The 23,211-nt window shown below is 43.2% G+C and overlaps 1 protein-coding gene across 5 annotated transcripts in view; it reads left to right on the top strand.

Moving 5' to 3' along the window:
* DTX2 (deltex E3 ubiquitin ligase 2) overlaps positions 1-23,211 on the top strand; it is a 1,297,167-nt gene that overhangs the window by 647,145 nt on the left and 626,811 nt on the right. For 4 of the 5 annotated variants that reach the window (XM_044054219.1, XM_044054218.1, XM_044054222.1 and 1 more), the window contains exon 4: positions 19,710-19,765. In XM_044054219.1, coding sequence (XP_043910154.1) covers positions 19,710-19,765 — 56 coding nt within the window. The remainder of the gene's footprint in view (positions 1-19,709; positions 19,766-23,211) is intronic. The other variant, XM_044054221.1, reaches the window with a different exon arrangement.

Genomic DNA, 23,211 nt, shown 5'->3' with positions numbered 1-23,211 from the left:
ATGAAGGTCTCTCCAAACACCATTATATTGGGTGACTTCAACTACCCAAACATAGAGTGGGAGCACTACTCAAGCGTAAAAAGATGAAGGCGCAATCCAGTATCGATAAAGGCTTTCCTCCATATTGTTTGTGTTATTGTGTCTTGCTGGAGCGGAGCAGTTCAGGTTACAGAGGAAAGCCTTTATCGATACTGGATTGCGCCTTCATCTTTTTACGTGTAGTTGTGTGTCATTTTGGGTTAGCACTACTCAAGCCCCAACACCCTCGCCCAACGGTTCCTAGAATTTATAAACTCAAATGCTATGGAACAACTGGTCACCACTCCCACAAGAGGGGAAAACCTATTGGACCTGATAATCACCAACATAGGGACTCTGTGTTCCATACCAGAGGTATACTCCTCATTGGTAAGATCTGACCATAAATTAATCCCACTGGACATCCATATCCCGTCCCCACCCCCAGCCAAGGAAACCACAGTGAAGAACTTCTCAAAAGCAAACTTCACACTTCTCAAAACCGAGGTGGAATCCTTCAAAGCCCCCGGGCCAGTGGAAAATATGGCCCAAACCGCAGAATCCTTTACAAACGCTTTCTATGGCCACCTACAGGAATGCATGGATCATGCTATCCCAAATAAAACCAAGACTCATTCCTCCAAAGGCAGGAGACCTGTCTGGTGGACCCCAGCCATAAATAAGCTATACAACAGAAGGAGGAAGCTACTACATGACAGAGCAAAATCCCAAAATGGGAAAGCATCTCTGATCAATGCTAGCAAGAAACTACGATCCCTCATAAAATCATCTAAGGCCAGCTTCGAAAGAAAAGTTGCACAAGATGCTAAAGATAATCACAAGGCCGCCTTTAGTTATGTCAGGAACCTGGGTGGCAACTCCCAGATATGCTCTGAGTTAGTTCAAAGTGACAAAAAATACACTGAACCCACAGATATTGCCAACATTCTGGCAGACAGGTTCAATGCAAACTCCCCCCCCCCCCCCAAAAGAGCAAATGTCTATCCCAACAGAGTGTAGCCTCCCTGACATCACAGATGCACAGGTGAGAACTGCCCTCTCCAAAGCAAAAAACACAGCATCAATGGGACCGGATGGTGTCCCGGGCTGCGTCTTACACGAACTCCAAGAAGAACTGAACCATCACATAAAGTCACTGTTCAATCTCAACTTTACTACAGGATATGTGCCCAAGGAATGGTGTACAGCAACAGTGGTCCCACTCCACAAAGGTGGTGCCACAACGGACCCCGGAAACTATCGCCCTATAAGCCTGACTAGCCTGGTCTGCAAAGCTATGGAGCGTATCATCATGAAACTCATAAACAAAGACATTGGGAACCTCCAAACACTGGATCCTACCCAATTCGGCTTTGTTAAGGGCAGATCTTGCCTCTTGCCTCTTGAACCTGGTCAACTTCTTTGAAACAGTCACCAAGGCCATAGATGAAGGGAAGGTAGTCCACACAGCCTACCTGGATCTCGCAAAAGCCTTCAACACAATACCCCACTCGTGCATCATAAATAAGCTCACCAGCTTAAATATCAACCCCTATGTCACAAAATGGGTTGCAAACTGGCTCAGGGATAGAACCCACATGGTCAGAATTGCAGGTGCCATGTCAGACTCTAAACCAGTTACAAGTGGCGTCCCACAAGGCTCAGTCCTGGGACCTCTCTTGTTCAGTATATATTTCTCTGAGGTACAGGCTAACATGGGAGGACTATGGCTGACCAAGTTCGCACATGACTACAACCTGGGTGCCATAATCGACTCGCCGACTGACACAAGCATCCTCCAAAAGGGTCTCACAGAGACGGATAACTGGTGCCAGAGCCATGGCCTAAGCTAAATGCCAAAAAGTGCATAGTCATCCCCTTTGGGAAAAACAAAGTGCCCACAAATTACCACATAGGTGATAATCCATTAAGTACGGAAGAAGTAATTAGGGATTTGGGGACCCAAGTAGATAGCAATCTCTCCTTTGACAATCACGTTGCCAAAGTGGTTAGAAAGACCTTCTATATAGACCACCTTATCACAAAAGGGTTCACATCTAGATCAAGAGAGGTCATTGTGCCCCTCTACTCATTACTCATCAGGCTCATAATTGAATACAATGACCCATTTGGGATGTACCTTACCCAACACCTGCAGCAACTGGAAAGACCCCAAAAGTACCTCACCAAGAGGATCAAGAGACTCAAATAGATGCCGTACGCAGTTAGGCTAAAGAAACTCCAGCTCTACTCAGTTGCTTACCGCCTACTCAGAGGCGATCTGTGCCTGACGTATAAAGCCATGTCCAACCCAGAATTAATGGACATGCTCCACCTCAGGAAATCCAAGTCCCTTAGAGCTACATGCTCCAGGGACTTAAACCTCAGCACAGAAATAAATAGGACATGCTGGAGGGGCAGATTCATATCCCAAAGGCTCCCCTCACTCTGGAACAAAATCCCAATCCATGTTAGGCAGAGTCCCTCAATGACCCTCTTCAAGAGAAATCTTGACGAGTGGATGGGAGATCGTAGGTTTACTCTTGGGATCTCTTCTGTGTCCCTACTAGACAGAGGCACAGTAAACTAACCTCAGAAGGGCTATCTTCTGTGACCTACTATACAGAGGCACAATCAACTAATCTAAAAGGGTGGCGAAAGCCAAACACACTTTGGCTAGGCTTATAAATGCCCTAGGGCAGATAGCCTAGTATCAACCTATGAACCTATTTACAATGTCATAGCTAGTCATGCTGGCATATAATACACAGGTTAATTTGAAATTATCTACCAAAACTTCAGCCAGACATGCTAGCATAGATGACAAAGTCTAATTTTCTTCACACATGGTATTACATATGTCAGAAGGTTACTGTCTGAGGTATTGGACATTAAACTTAATAACATTTTTGGCTTGGTTTATCATAAGCAAAATCCATTGGTATGTTTATGTCACTTGGATGAGACATTAGAATACCACTTGTCAAGTTAGGGTTAAAAATATTTAGGAATGAAGGTTTATTCAACTATAAGGACGATTAGATCCTAAGATTTGAGTGAACTTTGCACCTTAGATGAAAAGTCTCTCAGATAAATGGAGCAAAACAGTAAATGCGTTGGGTAGAGAAATCAAATTATTTAAAAGTTATGAATAACCCTCCCCTGGTTCTCTGTCTTTATGCCATCTGTGTCCATCAGTGAATGGTGTGGCATTTAGGGAAGTTGAGAGAAATTGTGATTGGCCCGTATGGGAATTAGTACTGGCAAGGGCAGACATCAAATGCCCAAGGAGTTTAGGTGGCTTTGGGATGCCTAATTTATAATGGCTCAGAAACTGTGAGGTTTGGCAAATAGCTGGGATGGGTCAGATTGTTAGCTGAATTAGGATAACAGTTTAAAATTTGAAAAGTTTAGAGGAATTTTGTTGTTTGGGAACAGAGAATTATCCTTCAGATAATAAGTGGATGAGGCGGCCAACAAGTTTATCAAGAAGTTTTGTGGTTGTGAAAGAGGGGATAGTGAGCCATAGAGATATAGTGGTGGAGGAGGAAGTGCAAGGTACTTTGCCTTTTAGTGTCCTGATAGTGAAGCAGGGTATAAACAAGGGTGACTGGCTGCAGTATGTACCAAACAGCTTTTACAGAGAAACTGGTGAGCAGAGGATTAACTACAGAGGGGGATGCTGTCATATTCAGTGAGGCAGAAAGTGAGGTTGGCTATAAAAAGGAAATAATTGGCAAGAGTTTTAAATACTTGTGGGTCCAAGATGATGATGCTGCTTAATATCAGAGCTTTGGCCGGCTAACATCTACCTGAAATCAGCTGGACGTATAAGTGAATTTAAGTACATTTTTATCTGCTCTTTTGCATGTAGTACTCTAATTTATTTATTTGTGTTTTTCACTGAATATAGTATTAAGTACTGTATTTAATTTATTGATTTGTGCTTTTCACTGAATATTAACTCAACTGAAGTTGTGGCTGTCTCTCTACAGTTAGTTCCCCACCCACTTTCCCTGTTCTTGTTTTGGTGTTAATGTTGGTGGCTTTGAAACTGCCCACCCCCCTTGTAGATTTGTATTTGGATACTCCTGGACCCATCTCATTTGCTCACTCAATTGAGTGCAGTGAGATCATATTCTGATTTCAGGTACTCCTACTGTGTACAAAGAGAGCATTTGGGAAGGACAACCCCTGTAGCCTCGTAATCCTGCTCTGTTCCCTCCCTCAAAAAAAAATGTGTGTGTGTGTGTGTGTATATATATATATATATATATATATATATATATATATATATATGTGTGTGTGTCTTTTTGTATATGTATGTATATATGTATATATATATATATATATATGGGTTGACTACATATGGCCGAAGCCCATTTGACTGAGACCATAGTACCGAAAGTTCATTTTACCGAAAGCCCATATGACCGAAAACTCATTTGACCAAAAACCAGCACTGGCAGGTATATGCCCATTTCCCCACTGTAGCGCGACCCTGGAGTGAGAATATTAAGTTGGAGAGGTGTGGGGGGGCATAGCCCCCCACATAATTGCAGTTTATGTACTATTATATTCATATGTATCCATTAAAAATACATGAAAACTTATAACATCAATACAAGGTTGTTGCAAAATGTGGGGGGCGTAGCCCTCCACACCCCCCGATGTGGGGGGCTGTGCCCCTCCCCCACGCCCCCAACTTAATATTCTCACTCCAGGGTTGGACTACAGTGGGGAAATGGGCATATACTTGCCAGTGCTGGTTTTCGGTCATATGGGCTTTCAGTAAAATGAACTTTTGGTATTATGGTCTCGGTCAAATAGGCTTCGGTCATGTGAACTTTCGGTCATATGAACTTTCGGTCATATGTAGTGGACCCATATATATATATATATATATATATATATATATATATAAAATTATTCAGCTGCTATTACTGCAACTCTTAGTTGCTCTTCTGCGTGCTGTTATCTGTTCAGTCGCTCTTACTCTGCACTTATTAATACTTGTTAGTAGCCTTCTAATTTACTGCCTTCTGCACTTGTTTTTAGTCCTTTGTTAATTTAATTGCATTTATTTGAACTGTATTTGCTGTAGTATTGCTACACACTCGGGTGTGCTGGCCTGCACTGCAATTTGAATTGTATTTACTGCTGTTTTAGCTGCTTTTCTGTAACAAAGAAAAAAAAATTCTAAGCTTGTTTCCTGCCTTTCCTGTAACTAGTGAAGTCCAGATACAGACTTGCTGTATCCAGGGCTATTGGTAAACTTGCCTTTCTGTGTTGGAGGGAAGCCTTCTAGCTTATCAGTGGGAGTGGTAAGCACTAGGCAGCCTGTCTACCATGGGAAGAGTGGGTTTTGGCCCTGAAATTGTAGTTCATTGGCCGTTTGGGCAGTTTTTCTACTTTCTGTTTAAAAGCCTGTTTTGCGTTTGGTCCCTGCCTTTCCTATAACTAGTGTAATCCAGGTACAGATTTGCTGTATCCAGGTCTGTTGGTAAGCTTCTGAACCCCCCCCCCCAAAGCCCTTCTGTGTTGGAGAGAAGCCTTCTAGCTTATCAGTGGGAGTGGTAAGCACTAGGTAGCCTATCCTCCACGGGAAGAGTGAGTTTTGGCCCAGAAATTGTAGTTTATTTGGCCGTTTGGGCAGTTTTCCATCTCTTTCAACTTGCTGGCTTAAAAGTCTACGTTTCTACTTGTTCCCCACCTTTCCTGTAACTAGTCTAGTCCAGATACAGATTTGCTGTATCCAGGACTCTCTTTGTAAGCTTCTGAGCCCCCCCAAACCTTTCTGTGTTTGAGGGAAGCCTTCTAGTTTATCAGTGGGAGTGGTAAGCATTAGGTAGCCTATCTACCACAAGAGGAGTGGTTCCTGGCCCAGAAATTGTAGCTATTGGCCGTTTGGGCAGTTATTTTCTATCTCTTTCAACGTTCTGGTTTAAAAGCCGCACTTGTGCTTGTTTCCCACCTTTCCTGTAACTAGCGTAGTTCATATACAGAGTTGCTGTATCCAGGACTGTTGGTAAGCTTCTGAGCCCCACAAGCCTTTCTGTGTTGGAAGAAAGCCTTCTAGCTTATCACTGAGAGTGGTAAGCACTAGGTAGCCTGTTTATCACGAGAGGAGAGGTTCTTGGCCCAGAAAGTGTAGTCTATTGACCATTTGGACAGTTTGTCTGGCTTTCAACTTCCTGGTTTAAAAGACCACATCTGTGCTCGTTTCACATAACTAACCTACTAGGTAGCACTAGAAAGCCTTAAACTGATACAAGCCTTCTAGCTTAGAAGAGAGACTTTGGAGTGATTAAGTATCAGTTTTCTATTCTTTCTTGCTGTACTTTACTGTTTTCTGCCTAAATGCAGATTTTCCAGCATTTATTGTGATTTAAAAGCTTGTCTTTTTCACATATTGTACTTATTTGACTGCCTGCAATTTTAAAAAGTTGTTTTTTGTTTAAATAATTTGTTTATCTTCTGTAGTCTAGACACTAAACTGTGATGGCCTTTTCTGATTGTTTGTAGTCGTTTAAAGCTGTTTAAAGTGTATTTTTTTACTGTTTTTGCCTTATCTTTTCAAAAAAAAAAAAATTCTTGTTTCCCACCTTTCTAAGCTAGTATAGTCCAGTTTTCAGGCTAGTGCTGAATTCAAGGCTGTAATACTAGTTTCTGAGTTGCCCATACCTTACTTGGATAGAAGGAAGTTTCTCTGTTCACCTGTGAGAGAGGGGAGCTTTGAGCAACCTATCTGTCCCTGGAGGAGTGGTTCCAGCCCAGAAGTTAGTAGTTTATTGGCCATTTTGGGCTAATCTCTCTCTCTAATTTCCCTACTATAAAAGCCGCGTTTGCATGGTTTTGCGCACTGGGCAGTGCCTGTTAGCTACGGTTAAATTATTCCCGGCTCCACTAAGTTTCCTCTTCAGTTTTTCCTTTGAAACTAGTCTAACTCTCAACCTAAGCACTCAGAAAACATCTTACAGCCCAGCACTTGCTCAAACCTAATAGCAAGCACTAATATACCCAGACACTGATTGCCCATCAGGGCAAGTCTCTTTATTCACCCCTCACCAACCAAGCGACTAAGCAGCTCACCCTACTATTCAGGCATGACCAAAGGGCAACTTCAGGTGCACTCTCCAGTCCAGCTGGTGAATCTGGGTATCCTGAGGCAATGTTACAACTGCCTCATGTACACAGACAACCGTCTCCTCCCACCACAAAACACTAACATATACGAGAGATGCAATTATACAGCCAAACTGGAAGCTAAGCTGTCTCCACTCAAGACTGGAGCAGACTGTCAAGAGGAGAAGGTTAACACTTGCACCACACCTCCAGCCGCACACAGACCTACTAAAACAGCACTTTCAAAAAATACACATCAGTACACAAAATCATACTCAGAGGCTCTAAATAAAAACCTGCAAAAGTATCAAGAGACCTCCAAAGCAGACACCCAAACAACCTGCATTTCCCGTCACAAACCAGACAACACATAAAACACAAAATCAGTGTGCCACACAATCACAGCCCTTAAGGCGAAATAACATACCTAACACACTAGTAATAGGTGACTCTATAGTCAGGCACACTGACGTCCCACTCACTAGGCTGGACAAACAGAAGGTTACTGTTAGCTGCCTGTCGGGAGGCAGAATCCGCCACATAACACAAGCACTCTGGTCACTCCAGAACAAGTTCAAATATGACTCTGTCATTGTTCATGTTGGTGTGACTGACCTGAGACATACCTCCCTGGACTACATGAAAAGAGACATGGAAGAGCTCTCTGATCATGCAGCCCAGGCTGGTATGATCCTGAGTAGCATCCTGCCCTCACCAAGAGTGATACCTCAGTATAAAGAAAAAATGATCAATTTCAACAATTGGCTAAGCTTCTGGTGTCATTCAAAGAGGCTCCGGTGTTTGTCAGCCTGGGACGACATGCTCGACATGCCACTTTGCTTCTCAAGAGACTGCTTGCACCTGTCACCCCTAGGTTTTCGAATACTGGCCAAAGCTCTTGCTGCCCCCATAGTGCCTTTTTTAGGCAAGGCTCAAAAGTCAAACCCACCTCCCTAAACAGCACAATTAACAAAAAATTGAGGGTTATGCTACTCAATGCCAGGAGTTAAAATCTTAAAATGCACGGGCTCGAAGCACTCCTCAGTATGGAGAACGTCGACATCTGTGCAGTAACTGTGAAACGTGGTTCAAGGCTCCAGAGAGCAGCCCAGCACGACCGGGCTACAACTCATACCACACATTTCGGCCAAAGAACACGGACTGAAACATAAAAGGAGGGGGTGTATCCATTTTCATTAAGGATACCTACACCTCCAGGTTAGTGGCGCAGCATGATACCTCTGAGATCATTCATGTGCAACTAACATCAGGCAAATCTGCAGTGCAAATTGTGACCTGCTACAGATTACCCTCCATGACCCAGGATCACCACTCCACCTTTCTGGAGACCCTGGATAACATGAAGGTCCTACCAAACACCCTGATATTGGGCGATTTCAAGTACCCTACCATTCACTGGGAAAACTACTCTAGTACAAATTCCCAGGTCAGCGCTTCCTGGAATTCATCAACTCAAATGCCCTGGATCAGCTGGTAAACTCCCCTACCAGAGGTGAAAACATATTGGACCTGGTCATAACCAACATGGGCGACAGGTGTTCCACACTGGAGGTCAACCTGTCACTGGTTAGATCAGACCATAAACTAATCATTCTGGATGTCCACAACCCACCACCCCCAACTAAGGAAACCACAGTAAAAAACTTTTCTAAAGCAAATTTCACCTTACTTATGACAGAGGTGGTAAGTTTCACAGCCCCCACGCTAAAGGATAATGCTGCCCAAGATGCAGAAACCTTTTCAAATGCACTCTATGAGCACCTACAAGGATGCATGGATCGTGCCATCCCTAGCAAAACCAAGAATCACTTCTCTAAGAGAAGGAAACCAGTTTGGTGGACCTCTGCAATAAACAAGGCTATACAATAGAAGGAGAAAAGTAGTTCAGAAAAAAAGCAAATCCCAAGAAGGAAAGACATCCCTGATCAGTATCAGTAAGAAACTAAGGCCCCTCATGAAATCATCCAAAGCTAACTTCGAAAGAAAAAATAGCCAAGGATTCAAAAGATAACCACAAAGCCATCTTTAGCTATATTAAGAATCTAAGTGGCAACTCGCAGATATGCACTGAACTAGTGCAAAATATACTGACCCTACTGGTATTGCCAACATCCTGGCAGATAGATTCAGTGCAAACTTCACCCCTCTCACCTCCAAAAGGGCCTACAACAGTACCGGAAAAGTGTAGTGTCCCAAAAATCACAGAGACACAGGTGAAAACAGCCCTTTCAAAAGCCAAAAACACAGTGTCAGTGGGACCAGATGATGTCCCAGGCTGCGTCTTGCATGAACTACAGAACGAACTAACCCCCCACCTAAACGCGCTGTTCAACCTCAGCCTCTCCACAGGCTACGTGCCCATAGAATGGTGCACAGCAACGGTTATTCCTCTCCACAAAGAAGGAGCCACAACTGACCCTGGTAACTATCACCCCATAAGCCTGACTAGCCAGGTCTGCAAGGCTATGGAGCGCATCTTCATGGAACTCATTAACAAAGACATTGGGAACCTCCAAACACGTGACCTGACCAGGTCGGCTTTGTTAAGGGCAGATCATGCTTATTAAACCTGGTTCACTTCTTCGAGACAGTCACCAAGGCCATAGAAGAGGGAAAGGTGGTTCACACTGCCTACATTGACCGTGGAAGGCTTTCGACACCATTCCTCACTTTGGTATTACAGAATAACTCACCAGCGTAAACATAAACCCCTATGTCGCGAGATGGGTTGCCAACTGGCTTACAGACAGAACTCACACGGTAAGAATAGCGGGCTCCAGGTCCGACTCTAAACCAGTCACAAGTGGTGTCCCGCAAAGCTCGGTCCTGGGAACCCTACTGTTCGGCATGTACTTTTCAGAAGTACAGGCAAACACAGGAGGACTATGGCTAATAAGTTCACTGATGAATGCAAACTGGGAGCCATAATTGACTCTCCGGCTGACATGGACATCCTCCAAAAGAGCCTTACTGAGACGGACACCTGGTGTCAAAGTTATGGCCTCAAGCTAAATGCTAAAAAATGCATTGTCATCCCATTTGGGAAAAACAAAACACCCACGAATTACCACATAGGTGGCAAACCCCTTAATACAGAAGAGGTAATAAGAGATCTGGGGACCCAGGTAGATAGTAATCTCTCCTTTGACAATTATATTGCCAAAGTAGTTAGGAAATCCTTCTATGTGGCCCATCTAATTACTAAAGGGTTCGCATCTAGAAATAGAGGTTATAGTGCCCCTCTACTCATCACTCATTAGACCCATCATAGAATACAATGCCCCATTTGGGATGTACCTCACAAGACACTTCCAGCAGCTGAAAAGACCACAAAAGTACCTCGCCAAGAGGATTACTAACCTCAAACATATGTCCTATGCAGCCTGACTGAAAAAATTCCAGCTGTTCTCAGTGGCATATCGCATACTCAGAGGTGATCGCTGCCTGACTTACGAAGCCATGTCCAATTCAGAATTGATGGACATGCTCCAACTAAAGAAATCTAAGTCTCTGCGAGCCACGCGCTCTAGTGAGCTAAACCTCGCCACAACAATAAGTAAAACATGCTGGAGGGATAGATTCCTGTCACAGAGACTCCCCATGCTTTGGAACAAAATTCCAAATTACATCAGGCAGAGCCCCTCACTAACACTCTTCATGAGTAACCTTGACGAGTGGCTGGGTAACAGAAAATACACCCCTGGGATCACTTCGTTGGCTCGCTTGATAGAGGATCAGTTAATTAATCAATGGGGCGGCGAAAGCCAACACACTCTGGCTAGGCTTATAAATGCCCTCAGGCAGATAGCCTAGTACCTACCTTTGAACCTATATGTGGTTAATTGGGAATGCACTGTATGAGGAAGCATTTAGAATGTGCTTTTTTGCTTAGATTTGAATCCAGCATTGTTCCTCCACTGGACATTTATTTTTGTCTTGAAACTTATCTTCTCCTCCCCTGAGTTGGTGAATACAGTAGACTTTACATTGTTTACAGGAGTTTTTTCACACTTTATATTTTTAAGAATACGTATTTCTGAAGTGCTTGTATTCTGTTTCTCATCCTCGCATAGGATTCCAGAAGGATAGGGATTCCTTGCATACTAGTGTATTATTCTCCCTAAAATGACTGTAGAGATGAATTGTAACCAAGCTCTTCATTTATATGCTTTTCCCTGCAGTAATCTTAACAGAGGAGAACTTCCATCTTCATTTTTGTGAAAATTCAGACAGTGTGGTTGGTCAGAAATTCTCACTTCTGCATTACATCCAAGTTTCTTTCATTGGCATATGCATTTTGTTGTTCTGCATGTGTGAGTGAGTCTTTTAGCACGTGATTCACTTGAACATTGATGGCAGTTTACTGCATGGTGTGTGTGAAATTACACAAAGTGGGATAATGGATTTTGCCTTTTCTCTCCACTGTTGTGAGATCTTGGAGTTGGCATATGTAAAGTAGCAGGGGGTGTGGGGGTTTAAGGCAAGGCTTGTCTCCCTGCAGAAACGCTTTACTTTTTTTCTCAGTGTGTGGTGTGCTTGTTGATTTTAGTGTATTTACCATGTTGAATACTTGATGTAAAGTGAAGCGACTCTTCAATATAGACCCAGCTCAGATACAGTTGAGTTATAGCTCTAGGGCAACCTCTGTCAGAATAAATTATCAACTGTTTCCTCTGTAAAGGAAGAGAGAGCCTAAAAGTCACCAGACATTTTTAGTACTCTCTTTTTCCTGTTTCTTAAGCCTGCCAGTTGTGTATTCACTGCTAATATTGCCTGTTTGTTCCCCATCACTAGGGTAGAGCTAGCTATGCTCTGGTCATCTAGGTCACCAGTCATGTCTTCATTCCTCTTTGCTACACAGCTTATACTATCATGTGATTAATGGCTTTTTTAGATGTATAATGTTTTTCTAAAAATTAGTTATGGAAAGACTTTGGCAAGGATGACTGGTGATCATTCTTCTAGGTTATTTATTATTTCCATGTTTTTTTTTCCACATCAGTAATTTGTGCTGCAGCTGCATGGTCTACCATGCTACATACTTTTGCAAGACACTATAAATTGGATGCAATATTCCAGTCAAAGCCTTTTGGTGCCAGTGTCACCAAAGGGTTATTCTAATAGTTCCCAACCCAGAACGTCCATTTGGCTTGGGCCTCTGCCTTGATGGCATTGGATATCAGGCACAGAAGTTGTTTGCTCACCATAGTATTGGATCTGTGAAAAAGCTGTGGGACACTTCCATCTACCGATGTTTCAGTTTTGCCTTGTGTTTATTCCAGTTCACATCTCTGTTTCTATAAAGGCATGGAAAGAGAGAGAGAGAGAGAACTAGAAAGATCTAATGGAAGAGAGTAGCTTAAGTTTAGGATGTGCAGATCCATGGTTGCAGCTTGTAGTCAGGGAAGAACTTGGCTAAATGGAATTAAATGATCAGCACAAATCCTTATTGATCTGCTTTGTGTGCACTTGCATGTATATTTTTATATCTGTTATTAGGTATTTACAGGATGTAGCTAGTACTAATATTCATTGGCTTTCGCTGTATGGTGCTCATCTCATGTTCACTGTACACAATACTTGGTTTTGTGGTGTATTGAACATTTGTGCATTCCCTGTTGACAGGATGGTTGGATCCCAGGCACTGGATCTTGTTGTTGAGATCGTATGATTTCAGTTATGGTCAGTAACTACCAAACTTTTTCCCCACATTAGTTTTGCTATCTTCTGATCAGAGTTTCAGTCTTCATTCATTCATGACAGTTGGGTCTCTGTTCCATCCTCTGAACCGACTCTGCCATTGTAAGAAGCTCACGCTAGCCAGAAACTCTTGAGCTAAGGTTACTCATAGTGCCTCTCTTCCCTTACCTTCAGATGCCGTTTGCCGCGTAGAGTTTCAAGGCACATCAGGCCATGCTCTCAAGCTAAGTGCTTTATTTTTAAATATTTCTTGTTTTTTTTTTCTCTTATAGCTTTCATCTTTAATGTTTCTTAGTCACTTATTTCTTATTACTGCATTAGAGTGTGAGTGCTGTTTTACCCTAATTTTTACCCTTTTCGTTTTTCCTGCTTACCATAGTTGATGCAGGTCCCTACCATAGTTTGTATTTTATCTTCTCCTTTACCCTTCTGTGTATTTATCTCGCTATCATTGTTGGTATGCCCCCCCCCCCCCAAAAAAAAAAATCTTTCCTTACTTTGCTCTGTTATCTAACTGTTTGTGTGTGTGTGTGTGTGTGTGTTTGTGTGTGTAGTCACGTCAACGGCAGTTAATTACTCTAGTGACTTACCTTAGAAATGGCTGACAAAAAAGGTGCAACTGGATTCTAACAATGTGACAAATGTGGCAGGAAGATGCCCAGCTCCGATGGGCATCTCTCCTGTGTTTATTGCTTGGGGGTTCCCATCTTGGAAATTCAGCCTCTGTGCAACCTCTGTAAGGGTTTTAGTGCCCGGACTCTTGCAGAGCGTTGAAATAAGTTGATCCTGAAGGGGTTGTTAAAAAAAAAACCCTATCCAGAGGCTTTGTCTGAGGTGAAGGTGTCAAAACCTCATAGAAAAGAAGCAAAAAAAGAGGAGCCATTCGGTTCCAGCCTCTCCTCATTCTCAGGAGCCAAAATCATCCAAAGACCAGGTTTCCATGGAACCGAGGTCATAACAATCAAAATCAGCACTGACAACCGGCTTAGCACTGGAGTCTATAGCCCCTTCCACAGTGCCGTTTATCTTTATGGAAGTGACTAAATTTACTACAGTACCGACCCCTTCCATGGTACCTCAGACCCTCTTGGCACCAGTAATAGTTTCTCCCATAAAACTAGTCACTCCCCCCAACACAACCTTCTAGTCATTCGACCACGGTGCCGAAGGTCAAAACCCTAGCCAGGACTCTATATTCCCCGTCAGTTGACCCCTTTGCTGGTCAGCAGCTTATTCCCTGTATTGATTGCCCAGAATATCCCTCTAGGATGTCCCTTCGTTTCACCAGGACCCTTTTGGAGCTTGATGTAGTTAGATTGGTGGATCAGCTGTTGGTAGCCAGAGGTATTCAAACCCCATCTAGGACCTCCCGCCTACTCGGAGCCGAGGTTTTTTCTCCACAGACTCCCAAATTATCTTCCTCCTTCAACCTCCCCACAGTATCCGGAGCCCTCAACGCTCCTCCCAGTGCCAACTTCTTCAGTACTGATGGTAGATCTCACCGTGGTGCCAAAACCCACTCTCTAGACCTCTGTTCAGTCGGAGCCGACCCACCCACGGGACTGTGACTTGGCTGCTGGCTCTGGAATCCGTAATACAGCACTTATTTTTTCCATGGCGCCGTCTATGGCTCCGGTTGCTTTGACTGTTCTGAGTCCTCTTGTGATGTCATCTGTGGGGACGGGCTCATTGGAGTGGGGTGTGACCCTGGTTACGAGGTTGTCTTTCTTTGTTCTGGGCTCCCAACCCTCTTCAGGTGGTGCCTGGCTTTCAGATTATGGAGAGAGCGCTCACCTCAGCAGGCTCACAGTTGGCTCCCTCGATGTCTGAATGTCATATCTATGTGTCCTCTGGTTCGTAACTGTCACAGTCTACTACATTGAGGCAGCAGGCATGGGAGCAGCAAGACATCCTACTGCAGGGTACCCTTTCTTAGGAGTCCTCTTCAGACCTCCCCCCATGAGCCACCACATAAGAGACTGTGCAAGAGGAAGCATGTTGATTCTCCGGAAGAAACTCTCACCGAGGATACAGACTTCGATGAAGGGGAAGTGTCCCCACGGTCGCCCCCTGAAGATGTTTCCTTTGGAGACATCCTAGAAATCTTAAAGTAGAGGGTTGACTGGCAGCCCACCAGCCCTTCCTCCGAAGAATCTTTTTTCTTACAGGCTTCCTGTGCCCACCTTTTACTTCCTGGGCGATACAGATGAGTTAGTCAAGCTTATTGTGCAGCGTGCTTGGAAGGCCCCCGACACCATAGAGCCAATCCCCCGGAGACCAGACAGAATACCCCCCCAAAGAGGAGCAACCCCACTGGTCCAAGGGTTTAGCGATAAATGCTATGCTGGTGGCAGTGGCCATAAAAAAGGAAGTTGCAGTGGAGAGTTCTACTGTCCATCCTCCAAACTGAGAGTCTGAGCCTGCGACCCTAGAATCCATCTCCAACTCTTTTATGCGGTTGATACAACTGAAGGGGCTGCCAGAGCAGTGGTTGCAGGCATTGTCATGAGAGTCATGCTTGGATGCACTTGGGTGACTTCAAGGACCCTTTCAAGCCTTCCTTTGTCAGCCTCCCATTGACGCTTCTTCATTGTTTGGCCCAAAAGTTAGACACATTAGTCAGGTGTGAAAAGGACGGAAAGACCCTTTCTGCTGTAGGCATACATTTTTCTGCTCCTCAACGACCCTATTCCAGGAATCAGAGAAGTGGGAAGATATGGTTCAGGAAGTCCCAAGGGCCTTTTTGGGATACACATGGCATGTTTTCTCCCTGGGCAGAGGGGGCCCGCATAACCAGGGTTTCAGAGATTCTTTATTGTCTTTTTTTGTTGGCTTGAAAAAGACTTGTGTCGAAAGCGCTTGCCGTTTTTTATAATAAAAGTATTGCATTTTAGAATCCGCCTAACGCTTGTTTTTGAAGTTGATGTTATACAAGCATTGTTAGATGGAGTTTTACTTTTAAAAGTTATCAGGACTTATTTGTGAGCAGCTTGGGTTGCCCATTTGAGCTTGGAGCTGAACAGCTGGAACTGTGTTTTGGAATTATCTTTTTAACTTTGCTTTGATAAGCAAGGTGTGCCTATCGTTGGTGGTTTAAGCTGAACAGCGTGGAACACTGCACTCTGACATTAACAACAGAATACAGGTGTCATTAAATAGAGAAGCTCCTTCTGGTGCCAAAGTCCATCACAGCAAATAATGCATTTATATAGGGTATGCATGGAGTAAGACAACAGTTCCAATACAGAAGACAGAAGTCATTTGACGAAACCTAGGTCAGTTGTGGAGAACCAGTTTTCTCATTTTTGTCTTTCCAGTTGGTGAAGCTTGTGCAATAAAGTACTGTGGTGGTTGAGCTTCAGACTCCGTGGATTTTCTTATTTCAGAGATTCTTTCTCTGGGCAACCCTATCAGTGCTCCTGAGGAGTGACCTGATTGCTAACCTGTGGAGGCAGTTGGGGGAAGGTTCTCTCTGCACCACTTAAGCTGGCATTCAATAACATCAGATTCTTGGGTGCAGATGATAATTACTAGAGGTTACCATATCCCCTTCAGTCTTATCCAAGGCCGCAAAGGTAAATCCCCAATGTTCCACCCAGTCAGAGGGATGAAGCAGCTCAAGAAATTCAAAAGTTGCTCAGATAGAGTCATCTAAACAGTCCCACCAGACCAAGTAGGATCCAGATTTTACTCAAGATACTTTTTAGTGCCAAAAAAGACAGGGAACTGGAGGCTGATTCCAGACCTCAGTGTCTTCAACAAATTTGTCAAACGGACAAAATTCTGGAATGTCGCTGTTCAGTCTATCCTTCTTTTTTTGGAGAAAGTTGATTGAGTGCGCTGTATAAATCTTCAGGATGCTTATTACCACATAAACATGGGCAAGTGCTCCAGAAGATGTCTCCGCTTCTGGCTGAGAGCCAGTCATTACCAATTTTGCACACTGCCATTTGGTCTCACCACAGCCCAGGGTGTTCACCAAATGCATGGCAGTGGTAGCAGCTCATCTGAGAGTGCAAGGATTCCAGATATTTTCATATTTAGATGATTGGCTCCTTACTGCCCCCACCAGGCATCTACTGCTTCATGCCTTATACTACACTCTGAAACTGGCAGAGTTCTTAGGCATTTCAATAAGCAAAGAAAAGTCAAATCTGGAACCCACTCAAAACTTAGAATTCATCAGAGCAACATTCGACACAAGATCCTGTTTGGTTGCTCTACATCTTCTCCGATTACAAAGGTTAAGGTCACAACTCCAAGCAATATTCTCTCAAGACATATAGTCCCAGCTTGCTTAGTCTTACAAATACTAGCATCAGTGGCAGTGACAATCACCCTAGTTCCCTTGGCAAAATTCCACAAGGCTGCTTCAGTGGCTCCTAGTGTCACAATGGTCTCTGTTAACTCACTCTATGTACTATCCAATACGCATAACAAATTAATGCAAGCAGGATCTGAATTGGTTGATAAAGACAGAAGAGGAGTTATGGAGTCTCCTTTTCACCCCTTCAGACCAAGGCCGTAGTGACCACGAATGCATCCCTGATGGGGTGGGGGGGGGGGCATTTTCAGGGAAAGACAGTCCAAGGCACTTAGCCCCCCTTAGAGGCAAATTTGCATATCAACGTCCTGGAACTGAGGGCGGTGCTTTTAGCATTGCAAGCATTCCAATCTGCCCTTCCGTTGGGGGCAATTGCTATCCAGTTAGACGACATGCCTGTCGTCTGGTACATCAACAAACAGGGAGGAACCAGATCCTATCTGTTATGTTGGGAAGCTATGAGAGTATGGCAATGGGCGATCACCTCCAACTGCTTTCTGATAGCAATGCACATTCCTGGGGAGTTCCAACGTGATTGCGGGCAAACTGAGCAGATGCATTCTCCTGCCTCATGAGTGGTATCTCAATCCAGTAGTAGCGGCAGAGATCTTTCATCGTTGGGGGGTCAGCCTTGCTGCAATCTGTTTGCATCTCCCTTGAACCACAAATGCAGCAGCTACTTCGTCTTAATCCCCCTTCATGGGAGTCCCAGAGAGATGCTCTCCTGGATGATTGGCTCCTGGGACTGTATTATACCTTTCCTTCCATTCCCCTAATAACCCAGTTCTTGAAGAAAGCACAAAGGTTGGGAAGCAAAGTGATCCTCATTGCACCATATTGGCCCTGTCAAGTCTGGTTCCCCTTTCTTTGGCCTCACCTAGTCCCACCGTCCGTGGATGCTGGACTCAACTCTGGGGCTCCTGTCTCATCCACAGGGGCTGGTCCATCCCAGCCAACCTACTCTCAAGCTGACCGCTTGGTACCTCCACTTCTGGTAATTGCCAGGCAGAATAATCTATCTTCCCCTGTACAAAAGATGCTTCTGGCTTCCCATAAACAGTCCACCAGGAAACTTTATCTTAGTAAATGGAACAGATTTGTGATCTGGTCTCAAGGAGAAACCCTAGACTCCTTTTCAGCCTCAGTTAATAAGGTGTTGGAATTTGTCAATTTTACTCCAATCAGGAGCTTCCGCTTCTATTATTAGGGTTCATTTGGCGGATATTTTAAATTTCCTTAATGGCTTCGATGAGTTTTCCCTGATATCTCACCACCTCTGCAAAACCTTCCTTAAGGGAGTTTAAGACCACCTTTTAAAGAGCTCCTTGAACCTTGGAATTTGACTTTAGTTTTACAAACCTTGACTCATCCGCCCTTTGAGCCAGCAGCCACCTGTGACATAAAATTTTTATCTTGGAAGACCTTATTCCTGGTAGCCATCACTTCAGCCAGGAGAATATCAGAATTGCAGGCCTTTGTGTGTAATGCGCTCGTACATCATTTTTCATAAAGAGAGTGTATCACTTAGGACTAACCCCTCCTTTCTACCCAAAGTTGTCTCGAATATTAACCAGTCCATTGACCTGCCAGTTTTCTTCCAAATTTTTCCAAACAAAGGAGAATATTGTTTGCATTTGTTGGATGTACACAGGCAATTACGATCCTTCAGAAAATCGGACCAACTGTTATGTCCTTTTCAGGTCCCCGACTAGGCAATGCAGTTTCCAAAGTCACCTTGTTGAAATGATTGAGAGATTGTATCACCTTTGTTGATCTTCAAAATAAAATGAGTCTGTTAACTAAAGTCAAGGCTCACTCTACCAGGTCAGTTTCCATTTAGGTGGGCTTTCATTTTAGAGCCTCCATGGATAACATTTGTGCAGCAGCTGCATGGGCTACCCCTTATACCTTTATCACTCATAAATTGGATATGGTCTCCGGGGAAGATCGTCCTTTGTCTCTGTGGTACTTAAGAATATCCTTCCATAGGGCCTCCCGGGACATAAAGTAGATAGGGACTCTGTCCCAACTATCATGAATGAATGAAGATTGACAACGTCAGGTAAAGAAGTTATGCTCGTACCATAATGTTCCATCTGTGTTGTCAATCTTCATTCATTCTTGACATCCCACCCTCTTACCCCCTCCAAAGGCTCTTTGGTGGTCCAGAACTAGTCCTGGCTCAGTAGTAGGGCAGTTGCTCGGACAAAGCTTTTGCTTTTTGTTTTCTATGGGCAGACTCGATCTGAAGGGAAGAGAGGCACTATGGGTAACCTTAACTCAACAGTTTCTGGCTGGCGCAAGCTTGTTAAAACGGCTGAGTCTGTTCCGAGGACGGAACCGAGACCCAACTATCAAGAATGAATAAAGATCGATGACACAGATGGAGTGTTATGGTAAGAACATCTTTTTATAGTCTGACATTTATGTTCTCAGTGTGGTTTTGTGCTAAGTCTGTATTATTTTTTTCAAATATGAGTAGGATGAATAAACCTGATTTAACTTGCTTTTTCATTTACAGCAGCATCCTGTCCTTGTCACTTCCAAGTCCAGGTCCTGTCAGCTCAGCTCTCGCAGGTAGTTTTCCTTTTAATTCTTTTATGTCATCCTGGAATTTTAGTTGTATTATTTTTGAGTCGTTCTTTTATTTGTGCAGTACAGCTGTTTTTCTTCACCAAAATATTTGTGTAGAATCAAAGGTTATATTTTTGCTAATTGCAAAAAAAAAATAATGCAAACTGTGCAGAAAGAATGGCTTCATTCAGAGAAATTAAGAATAATAATGGAATAAGGTATACCAGCAGAGTTCATAAACATGGTGGAGTAGGGCATTGATAAGGAGAGAACGAAGCCAGATTTACAATAGAAGTGCAATTTGGATGGATGCTTTTTTGAGACCTAAAAACACCTATCTAGACTTTGTAAGATGAAATACAAATCGGTGCATATGTGTAGCAGAAGAAACACTGGAACAGACTGCTGCAAAGGGGATTTAAATATTCATGGAGGGGTGTAGGGACCATTCTGATTTGGTACAATAAACTGATCTGATGCTTTAGAGCTTCAGCAACAGGAGTCCGTAGGACTTGTGCTGTTGTCATTTGGACTGCTCAGTACATTGGACTTTTCTTGGGTTGCTTAGCTGTCACCAGTTCTTTCTCAATGGGAAGCTTCTAGGAACACTCAAATGGGTTGTGTCATAGGCTGCTTAGAAATACACTTGACTTTGTGCATTTCTTGGATCTGTCTTCAGGACCCCTACAACACTGACAGAGAGAGAGACACACACACAGGCGCAGGGAGAGAGAGAGAGAGGGGCACAGAGATGTATAGATGGCCACACATGGAGACAGGTGGATACATACAGTGGATATAAAAAGTTTACACGCTTCTATTAAAATGCCAGGTTTTTGTGATATGAAAAAATAAGACCACAATAAATCATTTCAAAACTTTTCCCACCTTTAATGCGACCTATAACCTGCACAATTCAATTGAAAAACAGACAAATCTGGTGGGGAAAAATATAAAAAAATAAACTACAATACGCTGGTTGCGTAAGTGTGCACACCCTTAAACTAATACTTTGTTGAAGCACCTTTTGATTTAATACAGCATTCAGTCTTCTTGTTTACACACATGCCATCAATTAAAGAGACTCTGATTAACCCCAAATAAAGTTCAGCTGCCCTAGTAGGATTTTCTTGACATTTACTCAGTTGCCTGCTACAGCAAAAGCCATGGTTCGCAGAGAGCTTACAAAGCATCAAAGGGATCTCATTGGTGAAAGGTGTCAGTCAGGAGAAGGATACAAAAAAATTTCCACAGCACTGTGGATATACCATGGAACACAATGAAAACAGTCATCAAAAAGTGGAGAAATTATGGGACAACAGTGACATTGCAAAAGAACTGGATGTCCCTCCAAAACTGATGAAAAGACTACATGAAAGCTGGTCAGGGAGGCTGCCAAGGGACCTATAGCAACACTGAAGGAGGTGCAGGAATTTCTGGCAAGTACTGGTTGTGTAGTACATGTGACCACAATCTCCCAAATTGTCCGTATGTCTGGACTGTTGGGTAGGGTTGCAAAATGGAATCCTTTTCTTGCACAGAACAACATACAGGCCAGGCTAAAATTTGCAAAACAATGCATCAAGTCTCCCAGAAGTATTTGGGAAAATGTGTTATGGTCCAATGAGACCAAGGTTGAACTTTTTGGCCATAATTCCAAAAGGTACGTTTGATGCAAAAACAGCACTTCACATCACCAAAAGAACACCATCCCTATGGTGAAGCATTATGGTGGCAGTATCATGCTTTGGAGTTGCTTTTCTTCAGCTGGAACTGGGGCTTTAAGTCAGTGTGGATGGAATTATGAATAGTTCCAAGTACCAGTCCTTTCTGGCCCAAAACCTTCAGTTGTCTGCTAGAAAGCTGAAGATAAGAGGGGGGGTCTATATTACAAGCACGAAAAGACAAAACTGTGAATGCTCACATGAGTGAAAATGCCGGTAATTGACCTTGGTATTGTGGGGGGCTCCGACCCCCACACCCCCTGCTAACTATATATTCCAACTCCGAGGTCGCACTAGAGTGAGGAAAGTGCAAATATTCCACTCCTCACTGTGCCACGACCCCACAATCACACTTTCAATTCCCGGCATTTTCGCTCGTGAGCATTTGCGGTTTTGTCTTTTCGTGCTTGTAATATAGACCCAATAAGAGGAATTTCACCTTTCACTGTGACAATGATCCCAAGTATACATCCAAATCAACAAAAGAATGGCTTCACCAGAAGAAAATTAAAGTTTTGGAATGGCCCAGCCAGAGCCCAGAACTAAATTGAATAGAAAATCTGTGGGGTGACCTGAAGAGGGCTGTGCGCAAGAGATGCCGTCGCAGTCTGACAGATTTGAAGCACTTTTGCAAGTAAGAATGGGCAAATATTTCCAAGTCAAGATGTGCCATGCTGATAGACTCCTACCCAAGAAGACTGAATGCTGTAATTAAATCAAAAGGTGCTTCAACAAAGTATTAGTTTAAGGGTGTACACACTTATGCAACCAGTGTAGTGTACATTTTTTATTTTTTATATTCCCCCCCCCCCCAACAGATTTTTTTTCAATTGAATTGTGCAGGTTATAGGTCATATCAAAGGTGGGAAATGTTTTGAACTGATTTATTGTGGTTTCATTTTTTATATCACAAAAACCTGGCATTTTAACAGGGGTGTGTAAACTTTTTGTATCCACAGTAGATGAATACAGAGAGACGAATGGACAGTGATGAGACTCCCTTCCCTTTTGGATATTTGTTCCAGATGTCTGTTAACCAAAAAAAACTTTGTACTAGGTTTTGTTTTCCAGTGTCTGTATAGGTATTGTTGTTTTAAGTTTTGCTGTTTTGTACCCCAAAATAAGCCAACAGTTGCACAGTATTGTTTACTGTAAGTTTCCTGTGTTAGATGTGTTTTTTCATATTCTTCCATAATAGAACTAAGGGGACACATGGTGGTAATATGCCTCAGATAATTTTTTATTTTGTTATTATGTTGGTATACAAGTACTTGACTGCTTTTTCTTCTTGTTAGCCCTCTTGGTTTCCTTCCCTGTGGATAACTTTTTTTTGATCTTTCAGTAGAAGAGGTTGGCTAAAATGTAGTTTAAAACTTTAGCACTGTTATCTGTTGCATTTTGTATTGTATTCTGTCACAGGAATTTTTGTCTTACCTTTCCTAGTATTTCTGATTGGACAGTATTCCGTAATCATCTTTTTGCTTGCATATCTTCCTATTTTTCTGTTTTTTCCTAAACTGCTGTTCAAGTTGTTAGGCTTACTGTTCAAATTGGTGATGGTCTTCAATAGATCTCTGTTGCAGTATTCCGAACATCTTGGACTTTTCCCTGCAAGGTTCAGTCCTTTCCAGCCAGTTTTCCAAAGCGTAGCATCCTTTACCCAGAAGATGCATGTCTGTCTAAGGCACTTGTTAACCTGCTTGTATTAAGTACATACGTACACAC

Source organism: Protopterus annectens, chromosome 13.part0 (assembly GCF_019279795.1).
Source record: "Protopterus annectens isolate FY-2018-M chromosome 13.part0, PAN1.0, whole genome shotgun sequence".
NCBI classification, from domain to species: domain Eukaryota; kingdom Metazoa; phylum Chordata; order Ceratodontiformes; family Protopteridae; genus Protopterus; species Protopterus annectens.
This window is presented reverse-complemented; position numbering and strand designations above follow the sequence as displayed.